The 19,296-nt window shown below is 47.7% G+C and overlaps 1 protein-coding gene across 1 annotated transcript; it reads left to right on the forward strand.

The window, feature by feature from the left end:
• Nucleotides 1-16,053: 16,053 nt before the first annotated feature.
• Nucleotides 16,054-18,862, forward strand: HEY1 (hes related family bHLH transcription factor with YRPW motif 1). The gene is made up of 5 exons (XM_068932462.1): nucleotides 16,054-16,331; nucleotides 16,460-16,535; nucleotides 16,652-16,735; nucleotides 16,870-16,951; nucleotides 17,754-18,862. The coding sequence occupies exons 1-5, from the start codon at nucleotides 16,075-16,077 to the stop codon at nucleotides 18,335-18,337; spliced, it is 1,083 nt and encodes a 360-aa protein (XP_068788563.1). The 5' UTR covers nucleotides 16,054-16,074; the 3' UTR covers nucleotides 18,338-18,862.
• The last annotated feature ends 434 nt before the right edge of the window (nucleotides 18,863-19,296 follow it).

A 19,296-nucleotide genomic window follows, 5' to 3' on the forward strand; every position in this document is an offset into this window, starting at 1 on the left:
ATCAGTGTGTCTAAACTTTAAGGAATGAGTGCATGGTTGAACAGGTAGAGAGAGCTGAGAGCTAATAATAGTGAAACAGCTCAGTATTTTCAGATAAATCAAAATTAGTTTTCTTCGAAGTATATGGTATGTGCAGGATGCAGAGGCAGATGATGTCAGGCTTTGAACTGTCCTTCTCTTTTGCACCTACCCAATGTTTTCATAGCATCTCCATTTGTGATCAATGCAGGCACCTCAGCCACATACTAGATATTTTCTGATGCACCACCATGTACCTGTGTGATCTCTCCTTCTTCAGTGACCAGAGAGTGTAATGTGTCAGCTACTATATTACCATCAGGTAAACTTCTCTGTAGATTTAATTTCAAAAATAAAGATTTACAGGAGCATTCAAAAGCATTGAGATTCAATCTGAACATGTGATAGGAAAAATTTTCCAAACTTCTCAGTTTTGATTCAGTTCAAAGTAAAGACTACAGGAATTTGTGCCTGAAAGTGTTCACGCGCACTTAAAAGAAACAAGCAGCACTCTTGTTATTTGCAGTGTCTGAAACGCACCAGAAATGAGGGAAATCCCACTCAAGATACTAAAAAAGAATGAGTGCAATGAGTGAAGTCAAGGAAGTATGATCTAATGATTAGTGCAGGAATTAGATTGCCAGGAGGTCTTTCTGGCAGCAGTTTTATTCCTGGCTTTACCACCGACTTCCCGTGTGACTGTGGGCGCAGACTGAAGGGCCTGAGAGTGTACGCATGTATCAGGGCACACTGGACATAGCTTGGGCACTCGGGCCCAGCCATGGCCGCGGGATTACGGTTAGCATCCTCATACTTCTCGGATTGGGACTTCTCCCTTGGAGCGGGAGCTCCAAGGCTGCTCTCAAAATCCAAGCCAAGGAGCGGAAGGTCATTGCATGGCCTCTGCTGCTGGCAGGGAAGAGTTGTCCTGTGCTGCCCACGCCGGGGGAGACGGGCACCCACCTGGCCCTTCGGCTCCCCGCCTCAGCGCGCTGACGGGCCTGGCTGTGGCTGAGCCACGTCCTGGGCTTGGCAGCTGGAACAGAGCAGAGTTTGGACTATGACCTTCTTAGCCAAAATCCAGTCCCTGGCATGCTCAGGGGCAGTGCTTGGGCTCACAGTCCCTCCTGTGCAGCCACAGTGGGGACTACTGGCTTTAGGAGGCTTTGTAAAGCTGCCTTCTTAGGGGGAGAAAAGGGCATTGAAATGCTGAGGATCATTCCCGATCTAATCAAAGGGGCTTTGCCTTCCGCTCTCATCACTCTTTCACTGTGTTTCTCCTCCACCCTCCACGGACAGGGTGAGCCAGGCGAGCAAGGGAGGGAGAGACGGATCCAGACACTGGCCTGCCTATTTGTAGGCGCCGCACATGAAAGGTGACCTCGCTGGGGTGTCCGTGCCCCCCCACCGGCCGGCTCGCAGGGCTTGCATAACAAACACAGCTCTGGCCGCACAGCAGATCTGCCGTGGGGATTATCTGCCTGTTTGAAGTGAAATTTAGCTGGTCTTAATCAGAAATCTAACCGCATCAGGTTCACATTAGCTTGTGCAGAGGTAGTAGTTTCACACAATGACATGGTAGCAATTAAGCTAGCTGCTACTGGTTCTTACCCTAGGGTACAACTTTGTTTTGTTCCTTGCAGATTAGTGGGACTGCGCGAGTTTCCACATAGTTTTCTTTCCTGTAGACCCTGGTTATTTCATGTTCAACCCTCTGGGACCGATTATTAGACCACACAAACTGTAATTATTTCCCAAACAGGCGGACAGCGTTCCAGATCCCTAGCGTGGCCAGTTGTAAAGAATGTTATGCATCTGAAAGAAGGAAGGGATTTCACTGAAGCCAAAGGAGCCTTAAAACTGCACAAACACAGGGAATGAAATATTTTTGAATGGCAGGAACAGAAGACAAGTACTCATTTCAGAATGCGCAATTATGCCTTTCTTGGCATTGGAGGTGAGAGTGAGGGAAAGCTCCTTCTGGGTCTCCCTTCATTTCCTCCTTCTGCTCCTTGGCACGGACAAAGCCACAAACCTCATCTCCACTTCATGTATAACCCTCCCAGGGGGCCCAATTATAGCCTGGTTATGCCTCACATGAGCCCATTTTTCTCCACTGGGAGAACCTATGTTTATTTTAAGACTCAGGCTGAAGCCCTGACGTGGGAAAGGGTTGGATGTGTCCCACTGTTGGAAATAGCAGGAAAAAGGAAAAAGTCCACACAGAAAAAAAACGGTGAGATCCGTAACTTACAGTTGATCGAAGCAAACACACACCCAATCAATTATCTGAGTTGAAACTGAGCCCGTTACTGCTACAAGAACAAATTCTTTTCACAAGACAAACTGCCCTCAGATGAATTTGCGGCATGTGACAGTTTTCCATCTTGAGGCCCACACGCTTTTGTGTGCCAGCTATCTTTTCTTAAACAAACCTATGTATTGTAGACACTGTAATGAAAAGACTGCTGTCCATTACTTTCTAGAGTTCCCTCCTACAATATTCTGAGGCAGTCATGCAGTAGAGTATCTTATTCCAAACCCATTGTGTTTCTTTTGGCATTTGCATCAGTCAGGAGTGAATTATTCTCATGTGAACTGAGGGGCAAAACTCACATCTCTTGAAAAATGTGATGGGAGATATTCTATAGCAAAATTCCATAGCCAAAATTTCTCCTACCTTCTAGACAGAAGCACAACAATATAGAAAACAGAAACATTAAAAAAATAGCAATTATTTGCTGCGTGGTCAAAGGAATTGATGATCGTGTTATCCTGATGTTATCTTGTTAATATCACGATGCAATTTCCTGGCATAGTGTCATTTATTGATTCGCAATATATAGAGTCATTTTTATTCCAAGACAGCATGGACCTAAACTAACAATTCTGCGTGGTAATTTGGGCAGACCTTCTACTGTGTTGACGTCCCTGGAAAGCTATCTTAAGACCCTTTATTACTCCGAAAGAGAACTGGGCCCAACTCAGTTTTAGTCTGAACCCATATATGTTCCATATTTAGTGCTCCCGCAAGGTTAGAAAAGCCAAGAGCATGGACAGATGCGGGAAGGCCTGTATTAGTTTTCTCAGCTCTGAATGCCTACACTTAGAAGGGGGTACAATATACAAATACAAATAACACATGAAGTAAGGAGGCCTGTATTTCTAAGAAGCTCGGCCTGGCTCTTCACAGCAATTGCCACAACAGGTGTTAAGCACGTAGTGCTTTTAAAAGGCAAACATTAACACTGGCAAAAAAAAGGTGATGGTAAACCCAGCTGTGACCTACCAGCCGAGGATTTTTGTTGAGTCGGAGAAAGGCCTACTGCAGAGAAGGACCTCCCTGCCATTGTGTCCATGGCTCCATGAGATCTGTCCCGGTGCCGTTCTTGCCTTTGGGTGCAGCGAGGAGCCGGCGAGGAGCTGGCAAGCTCTCCATCAGTGGGGCGGCATCTCTGCGGGATCTCTCTGGCAGCCCTTGGACTTGCTGTGCCAGGGTCAAGGCTGGCTTTCCAAATCAGAGACTTGGTTCTGGCTCCAGTAACCACCTGCGTCATCTAAAGGGGGCCAAGCTCTGGTTTGAGATGGCGTCAGCTCAAGTAGTTGCAAGCTACATCTAACTAGGAATCAGTCGATGGGATATGGGATGGCTATTTGGGAAGGCATACTTTAGCTAGTCTGAATCGCGCTTGTACTGCTACCAGGTGTGGCATGGTGGCATGCATGACTGAAGCATCCGGGGAACTAGCCACAGAGCTTGCTAGACTTGTCCCCACTGTAACTGTTTTTTCAAGCTGTGGTTACTCAAACAGTCTAGATCAATTGTGGTTAGCACCACCTGTGCTCCGCTCAGACTTAGTGGGAGTGCTGGGGAGCACTCCCTCTCCTTTTTCAGCTCCAGAGGATCCTGCAGTCTATTTGTCTATCTCTGTAATTAATGGGACTATCTCTGATATGGGCAAGGTAATGGTTATTTTTATTGTCTTACGGTATTTTAGCTAGGAAAGTATTCTACGCTGCCCCAAGGAAGACGGTGCATGTATGTATGTCCAGAAATTTCACAGATAACATGAGAGCTATGGGTTATAATTCCCTTCTCCATAATTTCACCAAGAGGATGAAAAGCAACATAGAGCATTTTCTGCATTAGTGCCCCCAGATCCAAACAGACTCTTTCCCTTCCTCTCAGGTTAAGTTTAGATCCTGGGTTGCTTTAGAGAGACACAAGTGACAGTGACTGCAGTAAGCACAATTTCAGTGGTTTCTGAAACTTATCCCACAACGGATCAGGCATGTTGTGTTGTTTTGTAGGGTTTACAGAGTGTTAAGACAAAACCAAATATCAATTCAAAGGAAGTTGGGAATAGAGATTCTTGTTCCACACTTTACACCACTCCCGATGGCAGCTACCCCTTACATTTCTTGCTGTTTGCTTTCCAAGAGGTCAACAACTGATGTCTGCAGGCAGAGTTTGCCTGGGAGTTACAATATTCCAGCTGTGTTATTCCTTTCAGCGGCTCCTGTCTTTTATTGGTGCAAGGTGATAACCTTTCTTCCATTTGAATTGCTTTTTTTCACTCCATCAGAACTATTTTCTTAAATTAGTTATATATACATTTCCCACTAGACAAAGCACCCCCTCCCCAGTATTTATGAAATGATACAACAATGAAGATATTGACTTCCAGTTTTGAGCCACAAGACTGATATTCCTCCAAAGTAAATACTGGCTTTGGCTGTGCCACAGTCAATATTTGCCTCAGGTAAAATAAATCTTGATGATAACCAAAACCTGAAGTCAATATTGGCTCGCTGTAATCCAGCTGGTATAAAGTAATCGGTTTTCTTTATGTTACCTGAATGCTTTATGCAAATATTTTCAAGTTAAAGGTAGAATATACATTCTTGCACTTGTAAATGCAGTGTTATAACCATCCCCCCCCCCCGCCCCCAATTTTCAGTCATCACAAAACTGAGAACTCTTCGAAGCTACAACTGCCACCATGCCCCATATGAAAGCTCTCCTATCTCGGAAACAATCTGTGAGTGACTGATTAACTATCTAATCTGTGTACCTACCCTGAGGCCCACTACTCTAATGTCTAAGAGCCTTCCAAACCCTTAAGAGAGGCAAAGTTTGCCAGAAGAGTTAATATCTTTTATTAGACCAGGTGATATAGCTGGGAAAGTGGGTAACCTGGGCACAGAAACCTTAGTTCTAAAGATATTGATTCTCCTTACAAATCCCGCCCCTCTCTTTTACTTGGACCATCAGGTCTACAACAGTATTGTTGCTGCTACTGCCTTTAAGGAGAGAAATAATTTCTCCTTCCCACTCTGTGGGGAAAAATCCTGATACTTGAAAGAGGCTCTTTTTACGTGGATTTACTTAGGCAACCATCTCACTCACCTGTCTGGCTGTTTATGTGTCTGTCGATCAGTCTCTCCCATGCACAATAATTTCCAAATCTGCTAGCCAACACCCACCACGTTTGACCCATGGCAGACTCAAACAAATGAAATTCCTACAGGTTTTCTGAAAACCTGGTGAACAAATAGAAAAGGAAGAGGGACTTAGGTTAGTCTTCCCCACACCGACTGGCCATGCCAGATCAGTGAGTCTGGCTAGACAGAACAGCTAGACCTTCATGGCCGACACAGTGTGCTCCGTGACCACAGATGCTGGGTCAGTATAAGGATGTGGAATATAACTCCATGGGAAACAAGATTTAATTAATTCTGCCAGCTGTAGAGAAGCATCAGTTCATAAGTTTTGGTGTGTAACTGTGTATGCTGTACCAGTACACACACACACAGAAAGCTGAAATGAGGTCATTCAATTAATTTGTAGTTCCAAAAGTGGTGGAGGTCGTCAGTGGAGCAGTTCGCAGCTACCATGAGCAAAGCACCCAGAAGCCTCTCTTTTAGCTGGAATTGCACTGTTGCATTGCGATGGCTGTTGTACGCAGCCCTGGCCACAAAGTCTAAGTTAAGCTCCCTCAGGCAGCCAAACCAGTCTCGAATAGGCTTTGCATATCATGACAGAAATCATGAACTGCTCTCCATATTCAGTGAGAAAACAGGAAAAAGAACAGAGAGCTTTCAAATGACTCACTAATGGGCTGGGTTTTTTTATTTTTTGTCCTTGCTGGAGCTTTTTCATTTCTAAATATAAATAATGAGTTGCGAGAACGAAAAAATCATTAACTATATTAAGTCCTGATGAAGCTTTGTAATTGTTACAGAGCCGGTAATGCACAGAGTTGGTTTGCTAGATTATTTTTCCTTTGGTTCAGGTTACTTGTGCAAAGATGTTGGTGGTCCTAACAGATCCTTAAAAGATGTCTGAACACAGCACTCACCACTCCCTGCAGTGCAATTTTGCCTGATTAGAAATCTCTCTGGGAGGTCAGTGGCTGGAACAGTTTGTGAGTTGTACTATAAGAGATATAAATAATAATAAATTACAATGTTTAATGCCAGTGGAAGACCACAGGTGCAAAAACCTGCAGACTGTGTAGACTGTTAGTGCTACATTTCTACATCAGAGCCTAGTTTTCCCTTCAGTAATGCTGTAACTAGTCCTGAGGAGAGGAATGCTCTCCACCAGGAAGAAGAAAGCCTGACAGGACATTGCTCAGGACTATTTACTTGTCCTGGTTGCCAAAGATATAAACATGGGGCCAAGTCAAAGGTTATTGAATGGAAATACTGAATGTGAAGATGCACAAGATAATGCCCCTGATATTTCTGTAGGATGACTTCCTCATTGGCCAACTGTTTCCTGAGTAAGAGAGTTGGGCACGCAGGAGGGCTCTTTGGGTCTTTCCTGCACTACCGCTTTTCAACATTTCGAGACGGTTACCCTAATTCCAAGGCAGGCTGTGCTTTGTGACCCACCGGGGCACCAGAAGAGCTTTTTGGCCGATGGAGGACTGCACAGCCAGCTGCTTGACCAAATCTCTTCCTTAATTTTAGCTCCTTATCTCACTGAAAGTTAGATTTCAAATATTTTCCCAATATTACTTCCCTACCAAAACAATTAGAGCTACCATATGAATGTGAAGTGCTTGTACATGGCAAAAGTGGTCATGAACAGCAAACAGGGTGTGCATGACGATATGAAAAGTGTGGGACCCCGTCTCTGAAGCCTTGGAAAGTGCTTCTGTAAAACAGTTCTTTTCTGCAGCAGCAAAATTACCTAGCCAAATTCTGGGCTCGTTAGCCAGCCTGTATGTTCTATAATTCAATATATTTTCCTGTAGCCTGAGCTGAGGAGGACATCATGGGATAGAAAACCCAGAAAGGGGGCTCAGCCTTTAAGAAAGAACAGAGTTGAGGGGTGACAACATCCAAGTATTAACGTGGCACTTAAAGAGATGCCCTTTCAAGCTGAACTGACTCACGGGGAAATGTTTCACTGTTTCCAAAACCTAGGACAGTTTTTTCCACAGAAATGACAGGAAAGCCCCAAACCAAACAGAGTTAAACTATTTCAACTCTCCCCCCACCCCAAGTGAAAAAAAAACCCAACAAAATAAAGCCAAGTGTAGAAATACAGGAATTTCCCGTAGTATGGAAATTTTGATTTTTACCTAGCTGCAATCCCACAATGATGGGGCGGATTGACAAGCATTACTTTGGCCTTTTCCTTCGGCATTGGCAGAGCCGTTAGGGAAGCACAGAATATATTTACTTGCCTTGAGCCTGAATACAGTTATTGTCAGCAAATCTCTACTTTCATGAGCTGGTGACTGTTGAAAGGGAAGTAAATGCAGTCTTGTACCTTCTCCCGCTTCTGGGTGAGCACCTGGCACTCCCTTGTTAATACGGTAGGTTAGGACCTGCATCCCTCTGAGCCTGCCTCTGTCTTTGCAGAGCCTGACAGCTATGATAACACAGACCCTCGAGCGAGATGGCCCTTAGCTGAAGAATGGGGTGATTGATGGCGGGATCCTTCCCTCTGCTGGGGCGCAGCCACAACGCTTGCCCTTGTGCCGCACGCAGTAAGCCCTGTACTTCTTTCCTCAGTGTGTGAAATAAGGGAATACGGAGGGTCACTCCAAACTGGTGGGACAAGGACTATTAAAGGCAAGAGGAGCACGGCCTGGGGTTGCTCGGCACCTGAGCGAGAGGGCTGGGTGTCAGAGTGAGGGCTGCTCCCGGGGGGGACTCACGGGGCAGCGGGACCCCGGCAGTTCCCGCAGGAGGGATCCAGCCCGGTGCCTCTACGGGCTGCAGGCAGCGGGTATGATTTCAGGATGGTCCTGCGTGTTCAGCATTTGAAAAGCACTCAGAGCTATGGATAAGGTGATTAAATTGGAGATCTAAGTTAAAAAGGTCTGAGTCTAAAACCGGATGCATCCTCAGGTACTTGGTCTTGTCATGCGACTTGGCCTTGCTGCCTGACGCTTGCTCTAAAAAGCAAACGCCATGACTCAGGTAATTCTCTCTGTCTCTGTTTGTTTTGCAAGCCGTGGCATGAGCTAGCTTTAGCCTTGCCATAAAAAACTGACTCACTTCCTAAGGGCAGGCTAAAATAACCTGAAGATTTTTTAAAATTCTGCTTTTTACCTGCTTAGACATAACAGAAAGACATTGAGGATTCTGGGAAAAAAAAAAAAACATTTCTGGACATTTTTCTGGAAAAAAAAAAAAGTTTGTAAAACACAGATGAGAGAACTATTTCCAGCCCTGTTTTCTGTAACTCCATGAGCTGTTTCCTTTCAGAAGAGAAAATCTGTGCCTCTCCCGTGGCTCGCGTTTGACAATCTTCTCTCTTCCTTGAGTGGGTAAACCAGGGAGGGAGGGAGAGGGACAAAAGTGAAGCGAAGAAGTGTTCAGATTGCCCAGATCCCTGCAGGAAGTGATCTTTCTGCTTTTACTCCAGACACACGCCTCCCAGCTAGCCAGCAGCTCTAACTAATTAGCACACGTGATGGGAATAGGAAACAAAGTCACAAACAATAGTAGCGTGGGAACCCAATGTAAACTGCAATTACATAGACCTCCTCCCGCCCCCCTCCCCCTGCCCGGGCCTGCTGCAAATAAATAAATAAATAAATGCATAACTAAGAAAGAGCTGCCGACAATGCAGCAGATAAGCGTGGGAGGCAGCGCAAACCATGCTGGGCAAGAGGTGAAGATCAGCGTTTGCTGGCCGAGTAACAGCCAGCTATTATTTTCATTCCATACTTCAAGTATATTGAGGCTGCGTCTTTTCTCTTTGTTCAGCACTGGGGCACAACAGAAAAATGTGTTTGGGGAATTTCAGCACTTGCCAGGTCATGGGGGAGGTCACTGCACTTTTGTTGGGAGAGAGGCAGAAGAAGAAAGAGGGCAATCAAATATCCTCCTTGAGACAGCTTACAAGCACATGTCTCATGCTGTCAGGGGCTAGGCTCCAGGGTGACACTTCCAGCTTCTTGTCTTTGTGCCAGGCTGAATGTATTTGGTATACGTTATATATGTGAGAAGTGGTCACCACTTCCCCTGCAGACCACAGCTTTAAGACATATTATAAGGGAGCTGTTGTGTGGGATTAAACACATTTGTTGTGGTTCAAGCATTAAAGAGTGTGTGGCTGTTTGCACTTGCTTTGCTCTTGCTTTAGAGCGCTATTATTAATACTGACTACGGAGGTGTGCATACAGAGGTCATCATCACGGCATCTCCGTGGTTAGGTGGTTATGTATTGAGAGGCATGTGCTACTGATTTGGTGGTGTTACAAGTGAACACAAGGGACTTCTATCACAGCTACAGCAATATGAATCAAAAGGAAAGCCTGAATATGCATGGGAGATTACTATTGTTCTGGAATGCTGCGGTGATAGCTTCTGTTCCTATTTAACAGATTTTCTGGAATAAATCTTTCAGAGGGGTGCTATTTTGGAAAAAAAAAAAAAAATCTAGGAATAATTTTGCTCCTTTAAAGGCAGATGAAATGAAGGTCACTTTGAAAATAGCGGGCCCGCACAGGGGACTGGTTTGGCAACGCTATGCTGGCCAGCTCTCTAGCGTGTGCAAGTCTTGACTTTTCTGAAATCTGTAGGAATACTCAGGTTTTAAAGTACCGTGAGCAAGACTGAAATAAAGCATCTCACATGAAAATACCCTCAAGTCATTGCTATTTTGTAACTGTGTTTTGATGGCATCTTTAAAATCAGCTTCAGCCTCAGAATCAACTCGTTTATGATCCCTCATGTTTGATTAAAAATCCTCAGAACAGATGCTGATAAACATTTAGATCATTTGAGAAATAAAAGTTTCCTTAACAAAAAAACAGGTTCTGTATCTAACTTTGTTCTGGCAAAATCAGGCTGGCACTTCTGTTCTGTTGTTTATTTTTATCCTGGCATTTCATAATGTAATGGAAGGGACAACTGATGATGGGATTTGATTTTGATATCCTCCCTAGAGGAGAGGTTTTAGTGCTCTAGACAGCAATGTTCAAGTACTCTGCCTGTATGGAATAACCTTTCACATCTAAACCAGTCAGGCTTAGTCTTTAATTTTTCTAAGGCAAGGTTACTTTGTCAGGATCTCCAAGACGAAACATCTGCCAAAGTCCTGACTGCTGCGGCCATTAAAAATCCCTGGCACTTTTTCACTCTGGTCACACATGCTAACATTCCCCTCACAGCTCATTACTCTGTGTGTGGGGGCGATTCTTATACCTTCATCACTTCCCCAAGTCTAAGTTTTGCCTCAGCGGTGACTGAGCTCCGTAGGACAGCAGGTGTCTAGCAAATGCTGCAGCAAAAATGAGCAGTACAAACTATCGTTTGAGAGAACTAAAGAGATGTTTTGCCAGGAGTCAGTACTCACTATGCCAGATAGGTTGTCTGTGCAAAGATCATCAAAGCTTACAGTAAAAGTTTCATTTGCTTTATTCCAAACGGCATCTCTCAACAGCAACAGGATACGTTCAATTCACATTTTTATTTCTGCTTAATGAAACTGAGTTCTAGGAAGCTTGCTGACAAAAATGGTTAGGTGTCTATTTGCAAGATTGACTATAGGTTGCCAGAAAGGCAAGTTTTCCCCTTTAAAGAGCAGGCATTTGAATAACAGTTTGCACGAAGGAACAGAAAGTCTGGGAGTTGCTTTCCATCCTGTTCTTCCTAGCAAGAATGAACAGCACACACGTTTTTCTCAAAGCTGTTATCTTACTGACAAAGGGAACTCAAAGAGATTGTAAACTCTTTGGGGCAGGGACTTCCTCTCCATATGTCACTATATAAAATGAAGTATGTTTAGAACACTACTCTTAGAATATTAATGTTGCAAGATTGCACAGAAAAAATGGCCAGTCAGATTGTTCCTTGATGGGCTGCTGCCTGCTCCTTGACAACAGGAGACAAGAGCAAATTTCTGGTAATACTATTGCTCTGTCCAGTTACGGGAAAAGTGCTGTAAGAACAGAAGAAAGTTGTTCTCACAAACTACAGAAGGCTTGGCTGAAAAAGTCATCAAGAAGAAAAAGATGATTTTATTCTGAGATATCGGAAGGAAACCGTGCTGTGTGACTTGCGGAATGAAGACAGGGATAAACGAACCGCCCAGCTACGGTGAAATCTTCACCCTGTTGGCTGGTGTCTGTAGCTGACACATATCTGAGGCCATTACCCCCTTCATAATTTGGCAACCTGGTAGAGGCTGCCCAGCCAATAACACATTATTGAGCTGAATTTGTTGTGCGATTTTACATGCACACGAAGATGTTATGCCATTTTCTTAAAATTAAGAGCACAGGCGGATGCAAATCAAACCAGTACTTTCTTCACGCCACCCCAGTTTGACCCACTTTTGTATCTACTGTGACAGAATCGTTAATTAATACGACCTTGTGTGATTCCTCCAATGTGATGCTGGATTCACCCAGTGCACAGGATAGATTGCACTTTGGGAATGGAAGAAGGGGTGTCTAGGCAAAGAAGTTGCAGTCTGTAGCAGCTTTAAGTGAGAGGAAGGCTCGCATAGAAAGAGGAAAAGGAGTTGGATTGACTGGGAGGGAAACCAGCCCTGGGAAAACGGGATAAAGTAGCCAGTCTGCCTGTTTGTACCTCGATCAGGGGGCTGGTTGAACAAAAGACAGCCTTGCCCATCAGCAACTTGAATGCTGTGTTCACGGAGAAGCCTTTGCACAGTCACGTTCTAGGTCTGGATTTGGAGATGAGCTGGAGCCTGGTAGGGTACATGCATCAAAGGCTACATGCATTATTCAGGACCATCCAGAAGAGAAAACTCTCTGCACTGCTGCTCCTATAATAAGCTGACAGTGCTAACCTTGCTTATTTATAGCTAATAAACAAATTTCCAAAGAATGAAACCTGAAACCCATCCTGCAGCAGAAGCATTTGAGGATTTCTGCTTACAGTAAGGACTTTCACGCAGAACTTCTCCCTGTCCTTGGTCAGCTTGAAGACAGAAATGCCTTAACGAGCTGGATATCACTACTGATGCACTTCAGTGTGAATGCCTAATGCAGCTGCATGACAGAGCTTGGTACCAGCACGGTCACAGAGCATCCACATCCAACTCTGCATTGGGTGTCTGGACCTCTGAGATGTACAGGTGTGAATTTCAGTGTCCAGCTCCCGGACCTCTGAGATGTACAGGTGTGAATTTCAGTGTCCAGCTCCTGAGAAAACACCTTTACATTCATGGTGACAGATCACACAACAATCCTAAAGGCTCTTCTGTTGTTTCCCCTAACTTCTCAAGCACTTCCATGTGATCTGTGATAAACGGTTTTGAACTGTCAGTGGTACTAATGGTCAACATACTCAGCATGAAGTCAGCAAAGAAAAAGACAAGATCAGCAGCAGCAACTTCTTGCAGAGCTGATGCTGGAGCTTGATACATGCCGTGTGTGTGTGGCGGGGTGGGTATTAAGGTTTTTGACTGGCTGCAGTATGAGTGCCAGCGCCACTAGCTGAATTGGGCAAAGTAACCATAGTAACTGTGAGTTTCCGGGACTCAGGATGACAGGTTGATGGGATTACTCTTCAAAGCACTTGCTCCTTTGGGAGAGAAGACCTAAAGGGAGGAGGTGGCAGTTAATGTAGCGCCCACACGAGAACAAGGGTCAGCCGCGGCAGGTCTCCGCTGGAGGGAAGCCCACGGCAGCAATAAGCAGCTCCCTCGCAGCGTTATTTTGACTAGGATCGAAATCACGTAAGGAGGCATAAAACAAAGAAGAACAGGAAGGTGCACACAAAAGTGACGCAACCCCCTTCCGAGGGACGGTCGTGAGCAACGATTCTTGCACGTCTCTGGAGTCTCTCCTTCGCCGCGACAGCTTTGCCCCAGTCTGCCGTTACTGCGTTGAGCGCAGGGGTGGCCAAACGGTGACTGCTGAGCCTGCCTGTGGCTCCTGCGCGGTGAAAAGACAAATCCTTGAAATCTGAACTGTGCCAGACGATGGGAGGGGGGAGGGCGAGCGCGTCTGTACGTCCTGGCAGGAAGGGGTGAGGGGTGCAACTACGGCGTTAAGCGTTTGGATAGATGGTGGGGGAGTGTGAGGCACCGGCGGTAATAAGGGGTGGGCGCACAGCTGGCAGGAGGGTGGTCGCACTGTAGTGTGAAGTAGGGGGATGTGACTTAGCGTAGGGGGTAGGAGGGAAGGCTGTCATCTTCTAGGGTTCGTTGCCTTATTGCTATTAAGGTATCAGGCGGACATGAAATTAAGCTCTTTTTCCGAGTGCCTTGTTCTTGTACGCTGTCACTTTACTTTCCTTGGACCTTGGTGCACCAGAAGCTGCTCTCCTGCCTGCCTGCCTTTCTGGCAGCTCTAGAGCAACGGCCGAGAGACACGCGTGACAGGGCAGTCTCTACCTGTCGGTAACTTCTGGCTGATAAACACGCCCCTTTGGGCCATGATTAACAATGAGAGCAACTCGGAGGAATTGGGCTCTGCTCAGCCTCACGGAAGCAGAATTATAATTTAAGGCTGTTTTTGCTCTCTCTTCTTCCTCGTGCTGGATGGGAAGATCGAGATAACACGTTGGCAAACATTCCTTATCTTATTACAGCAGCTGATAACCAACTGCAATTGCTTACACGCAGGCCCACCTACACTTTGCCTGTCTGTTTCTGTAAATCATTTTGGAAAGTCAGTGTCCAGAAAAGATGTAAAAGCATTTTTGGAGGCTGTCTGACCCCCGTGGTCCAGGGAGCTACGCATGAGGAGCAGGATCCGACTCCTCCGGGGACCCAGAGTGGTCAGACCTAATCACAAGCAATGACAGCTTAATGCCAAGCAATGTCTTCCACAAGAGTTTTTTTTTTTCCCTATAGTATGAAAAACCAGTCTTTCTTATGCCATACGCACCTGGATGGGAGAAGTCAGATGTGCAGCCTGCAAGCCACAAAGGCATAAACGGCACTGCCCCTTCCACTGACCCGCTCTGAGTCCTTTAAATGCAAACTGCGCAGACACAGATGTTTTACTACAAAAAAATAAAGGCTGAAAAATTGGATTTAATAGAACTGCTGACACAAGCTTAACTCTAGTATGGCAGAAAGGATTTATGAGAAGTGCACTGTGGGACTAGACTATTTCTGTCGCCTTCTGCTAGCTGCTTACAGGTAGCTGCAGGACTGTTCCTATCTGCAGCGCTTGGCTGTGCGACCTTTGGTCTTTGTTCCCATTTCCCTTCTCACTAGCGACGCTTGGCAAAAGTAAGGTAACTCCATGAAGCCTGGAGTGACACTGTGTGAGCAGCTCTTATCAAAACACGCGGGAGGCGGAAAGCAGCTATTCTAGGGGCTTGAAAGGGGGAAACCCGGGTTCATCAGTTCTTGGCTGTGACGTTGTGCACATCTTAGCTCCCCTCCTCCAACGGCGAAACTCAACAGCATCAACTTGGAAAAGGAGCCTTAAGGAAAGGCTTCGCGTGAATGAAAATTTAATTGTTAAGAAACCACCTCAAAGAGTACGTCCTCATTTCACCTGTCCTTTTTTGCCGTAGCCCAGCTTGAGAAAACTAGCAGGCTGCAGAGGGCTTGTGCTGGGGAACAGGGCAATGCCTGCGTACGTCTCGGCTCAGGGCCCTGCTCCCGGCAAAAGCGGCATGTGTGTGAGCCGCAGGTCTGCGCGTACCACACGCAACGCTGACCTTTCCTGCCATCCCTTTATTCCTTGCCAGGAATTCTGCACAGCAAAGTGCCTTTGCTTTTAGCTTTGTAGAAATTGTTCCTACCTTCCCCCACACCTCAGAATAAACACAATAATAGTAAAAAAAAAAGAAGTCCTAAGAACTTGGCTGATACATCTGCAATCCAGAAAGGCACAGTCAAGAGGGACGCCTTGATTTCCTTTGCGCGGCCAGCAAAGAGAGCGCCTAAGCGGAAGTCTCCCCAGCCGCAGGGCTTCAGCCACCCATTTAACTATATATATATATATATATATTATTTATTTATTTATTTATTTATTGAGAACAGGGCAAGCCCGAGCTCTGGCTCCCCTCCCGCACCCCTCAGCGCAGCACCGCCGGAGCGAGACGGCAGCAGCCGCAGGGGCCGCACGGGAAACGCCAGGGCTCCGCCGGCGCCCGCCCGCCCGGCACCGCGCCCGCCAGCAGCGGCGGCGCCGACACCCGCCGGAGCGCCGCGCTCCCGCCCCCGCCCCCGCCCCCGCCTCCGGGCGCGCGCGCACGCGCACGCGCGCGAGCGAGCTGCAGCCGCCGCCGCCGCCGCCTCCCCGGCACCGCGCCGCTTTCCCACGGCCGGCGGCGCACGCGCGCGACGCCGCCTCGCCTTCCCCCCCCCCCTCCTCCCTCCCCTCCCCACCCCGGCGCGCCTCGCTGCCGCCGCGGGGGGCGGGGCCGGCCGGGCGGTGGCCAATGCGGGGCGCCGCGCGTGGCCGCGCTGGGCGGGCGTGGTCTGCCCTGCCGGCCCCGCCCCGCCCCTGCCGGCCCCGCCCCGCCCCTGCCGGCCCCGCCCCGCCCCTGCCGGCCCCGCCCCGCCCCTGCCGGCCCTGCCTGTCCTGTCCCGGCCCGGCCCGGCCCTGCCCGCCCCGCGGCGGGTAAGACTGGCGGCGTGGGAACGGCATGGGGGAGACGGGCGCCGGGCGAGGCGCGGGGCGTGCGGCGGCGGCAGCGGCGGCGGCAGCAGCGGCAGCAGCAGCAGCGGCAGCAGCGGGGCGCGCGCTGGGCGCCCTCCTCCCGCGCGCAGCCCGCCGCCTCCCCAACGGCCGCCCGCGGCCCGCCGCCGCCATGAAGCGGGCGCACGCCGAGTACAGCTCGTCGGACAGCGAGGAGCTGGACGAGGCCGTCGAGGTGGAGAAGGAGAGCGCGGACGAGAACGGGTGAGAGGCGGCGGGCTGGCCGGCGGGAGGGGGCGGGCGCCGGCGTCTCCCCCTTCCCCTCCCCTCCCCTCCGCTCCGCTCCGCTCCCCTGGCCGGTGAGGTGACCGGTGTCCCGCTGCTCCCCGCAGGAACCTCAGCTCGGCCCCGGGCTCCATGTCGCCCTCCACCACTTCGCAGATCCTGGCCAGGAAGAGGCGCCGAGGGGTGAGTGAGTGAGCGAGCGAGCGAGCGAGCGAGCGCCTGCCCGCCCGCGGGCCCCCCCTTCCCCCCCCCCCGGCCCCCGCCTGCTCGCCCCCCTCACCCTGCCCTTTCTGCCCTAGATCATCGAGAAGCGCCGCCGGGATCGCATCAACAACAGCCTGTCCGAGCTGAGGAGGCTGGTGCCCAGCGCCTTTGAGAAGCAGGTAGTTGCCGCTGGCTGCCCCCCTCCCCTCGCCCCGGCCGTGCCCTGAGAGACAGGGTCGCCCCTTCCGCTCGCCCTCTGACTTCAGGCGCTGCTGCCTAAAGCGTTCCCCGCTCCCCCTTCTCTCCTCCTTAGGGGTCAGCCAAGCTGGAAAAAGCTGAGATTCTGCAGATGACTGTTGACCATCTGAAAATGCTCCATACAGCAGGAGGGAAAGGTAAAGTTTCACGTCCGACAGTGGGGTCAGGAGCTCCTCGGAGCGGCTGTTGTACGAGTGCGTTGCCTGCCTACCGTTCGGTGTGCTGTATGCCGTGGGAATTTTTAGAGAAAGTCAGTGGAAGTTGTGCTATCTTTTGTGAGGAATTTAGGACTTCCTCTTGCTAGAGAAGTTTTGCAGCCTGAAGCATTTCATAGCGTCGACTCTAGGTTATTCTAGGGGAGAATGATTGCAAGTTTCTCTGCTTCGTGATCAACACGGTGAAGCAACTTGTTTTTGGCAACTAGGAAGACTCAGAAGTTTTTTGTCGTTATTAACACTTTTTTTATAACTCTTTGAAAATTCAGAACAGAAAAAATAAAAATAATAGAGGATGAAGTGAGTAGTGAAGAGAATTGGTGAAATGTGCTTTTAGGAGGAAAAAAAAAGGTTGCCTATGAAGGGGCCCTCTGACAGGTTACACTTGTGTTTCTAATGAATTTCACTGTGCTGTAGTTTTGTGTGTACAGGGGAAAGAGGGAGAGAATAAAAGTACTTTCTTCCAGTGGCAGTGTGCAATTTCAGTTTAAAAATGGCACTCTGTGACCAGTCTTGGGACTTGCAGCATCACAGCACAGATATAAAAGAAAAGCTTGTTAGACAAAGAAGCAAAAAAAGGAGGTTGGCAGCTAATCTATGGTTAGGAAAACTAACCACATCCAAGTGAAATATGCTTATAGGGGAGGGTGGAGCAGAGAGGCTACACGTAGACAATGACTGGGAGCAGTATCTTAAGACTCCATCTTTGTTCTTTTTTTCTTAGGTTATTTTGATGCTCATGCTTTGGCAATGGACTATCGGAGTCTAGGGTTTCGAGAGTGCCTGGCAGAAGTAGCTCGATACCTTAGCATTATTGAGGGTCTGGACGCTTCTGACCCTCTGCGAGTTCGACTTGTGTCTCATCTCAATAATTATGCCTCTCAACGGGAAGCAGCAAGTAGTGCGCACACTGGCATTGGACATATTCCCTGGGGCAGTGCCTTTGGACATCACCCTCATATATCTCACCCACTGCTGCTGCCTCAAAATGGGCACTGTAATACCAGTACCACAGCATCTTCCACAGAACCACATCACCAGAGCAGAATTGCTGCACCACACGCTGAAACTTCCTCACTCAGAGTGCCCCCAAATGGCAGCGTTGGACCAGTACTCCCTGTGGTCACGTCTACTTCCAAACTGTCTCCTCCTCTTCTCTCCTCCATGGCATCCCTGTCTGCGTTCCCTTTTTCATTCAGCTCATTCCATCTGCTGACCCCTAATGTGCTGAGCCCATCTGCACCAACGCAGTCAGCAAACTTTGGCAAACCGTACAGACCATGGGGGACTGAGATTGGAGCCTTCTAAGGACAGACTGCTTAGTAAGGGTGGGGAAGCCTACAAACCTAGCTGAGCTGGGTTATGCCACACGTAAAATTGAAACTCTTAATAAACTGGGACAAAGGTACAGTTTCACCTTAACGTTTGTCCAAAAACTGTCTCTTTGGGTTTTTTGTTTTCTACATTTTTGTATTAGCAGTTTTTTAAAGAAATAGTTGCTGAAGTTGTCCAAAAATAAAATTACAATAGTGGATGTTAACCCTTGTGTTAGATCTATGCTGAGCATCTAAATTACTTTTCTTAACAGTTTATTTCAAATGTTCCATTTTGCCTCAGTGCGTCAGACCACCTTTTTATGCAGAAATGAGTACATTGCCTACTACTGTTAGCAACAGCTTAGCTTAGTTATTAATTTTTCCAAGACCGCTCTTCTCAGCATTAGTAAGCTGTGTTTTTTGTTAATATTTTGACATTGAGAAGTTCTATGAGGAATTACTCTTTTTGTGAACTGTATTTGAATATTACGTTTCTGAACAAAGTGTTGACAAATCAGAGTGACCAGCTTTATCTAAGAGCCCAATTTCTATGTCTTTTGCAGGGGTTTGGTATATTTGGTGGTCTTATTCTAGTCCCTAGTGGGTGTCTATTCACGTCACAGAACTGCTACACTATTTCTTCCAACAAAAGGAGTAGTATGAACAAACTCTAGAAGGGCAAGGGTGCAAAAGCCAAATTACGAGTTACGTTGGTAGTGGGTTTACTTGTTGGGGATGTGATAGGAAACAAATTGTCACCTGCCATGGTTCTCTGGCCAAAGCCAGAATATGGGTATTCATTTCATAGGGCCAGATTCTGCCCTGAGTTATAGTGGAGTAATTATTACCCCGTGCACTTGGGTAACTGCAATCAGAGTCTTCCCCTGCAAGCTTCAAATTTGCCCCAGAAACAAATCGTGTTTGTTAAATACAAATTATGTTTATATTTAA

This window comes from Struthio camelus, chromosome 2 (assembly GCF_040807025.1).
Source record: "Struthio camelus isolate bStrCam1 chromosome 2, bStrCam1.hap1, whole genome shotgun sequence".
NCBI classification, from domain to species: Eukaryota; Metazoa; Chordata; class Aves; order Struthioniformes; family Struthionidae; genus Struthio; species Struthio camelus.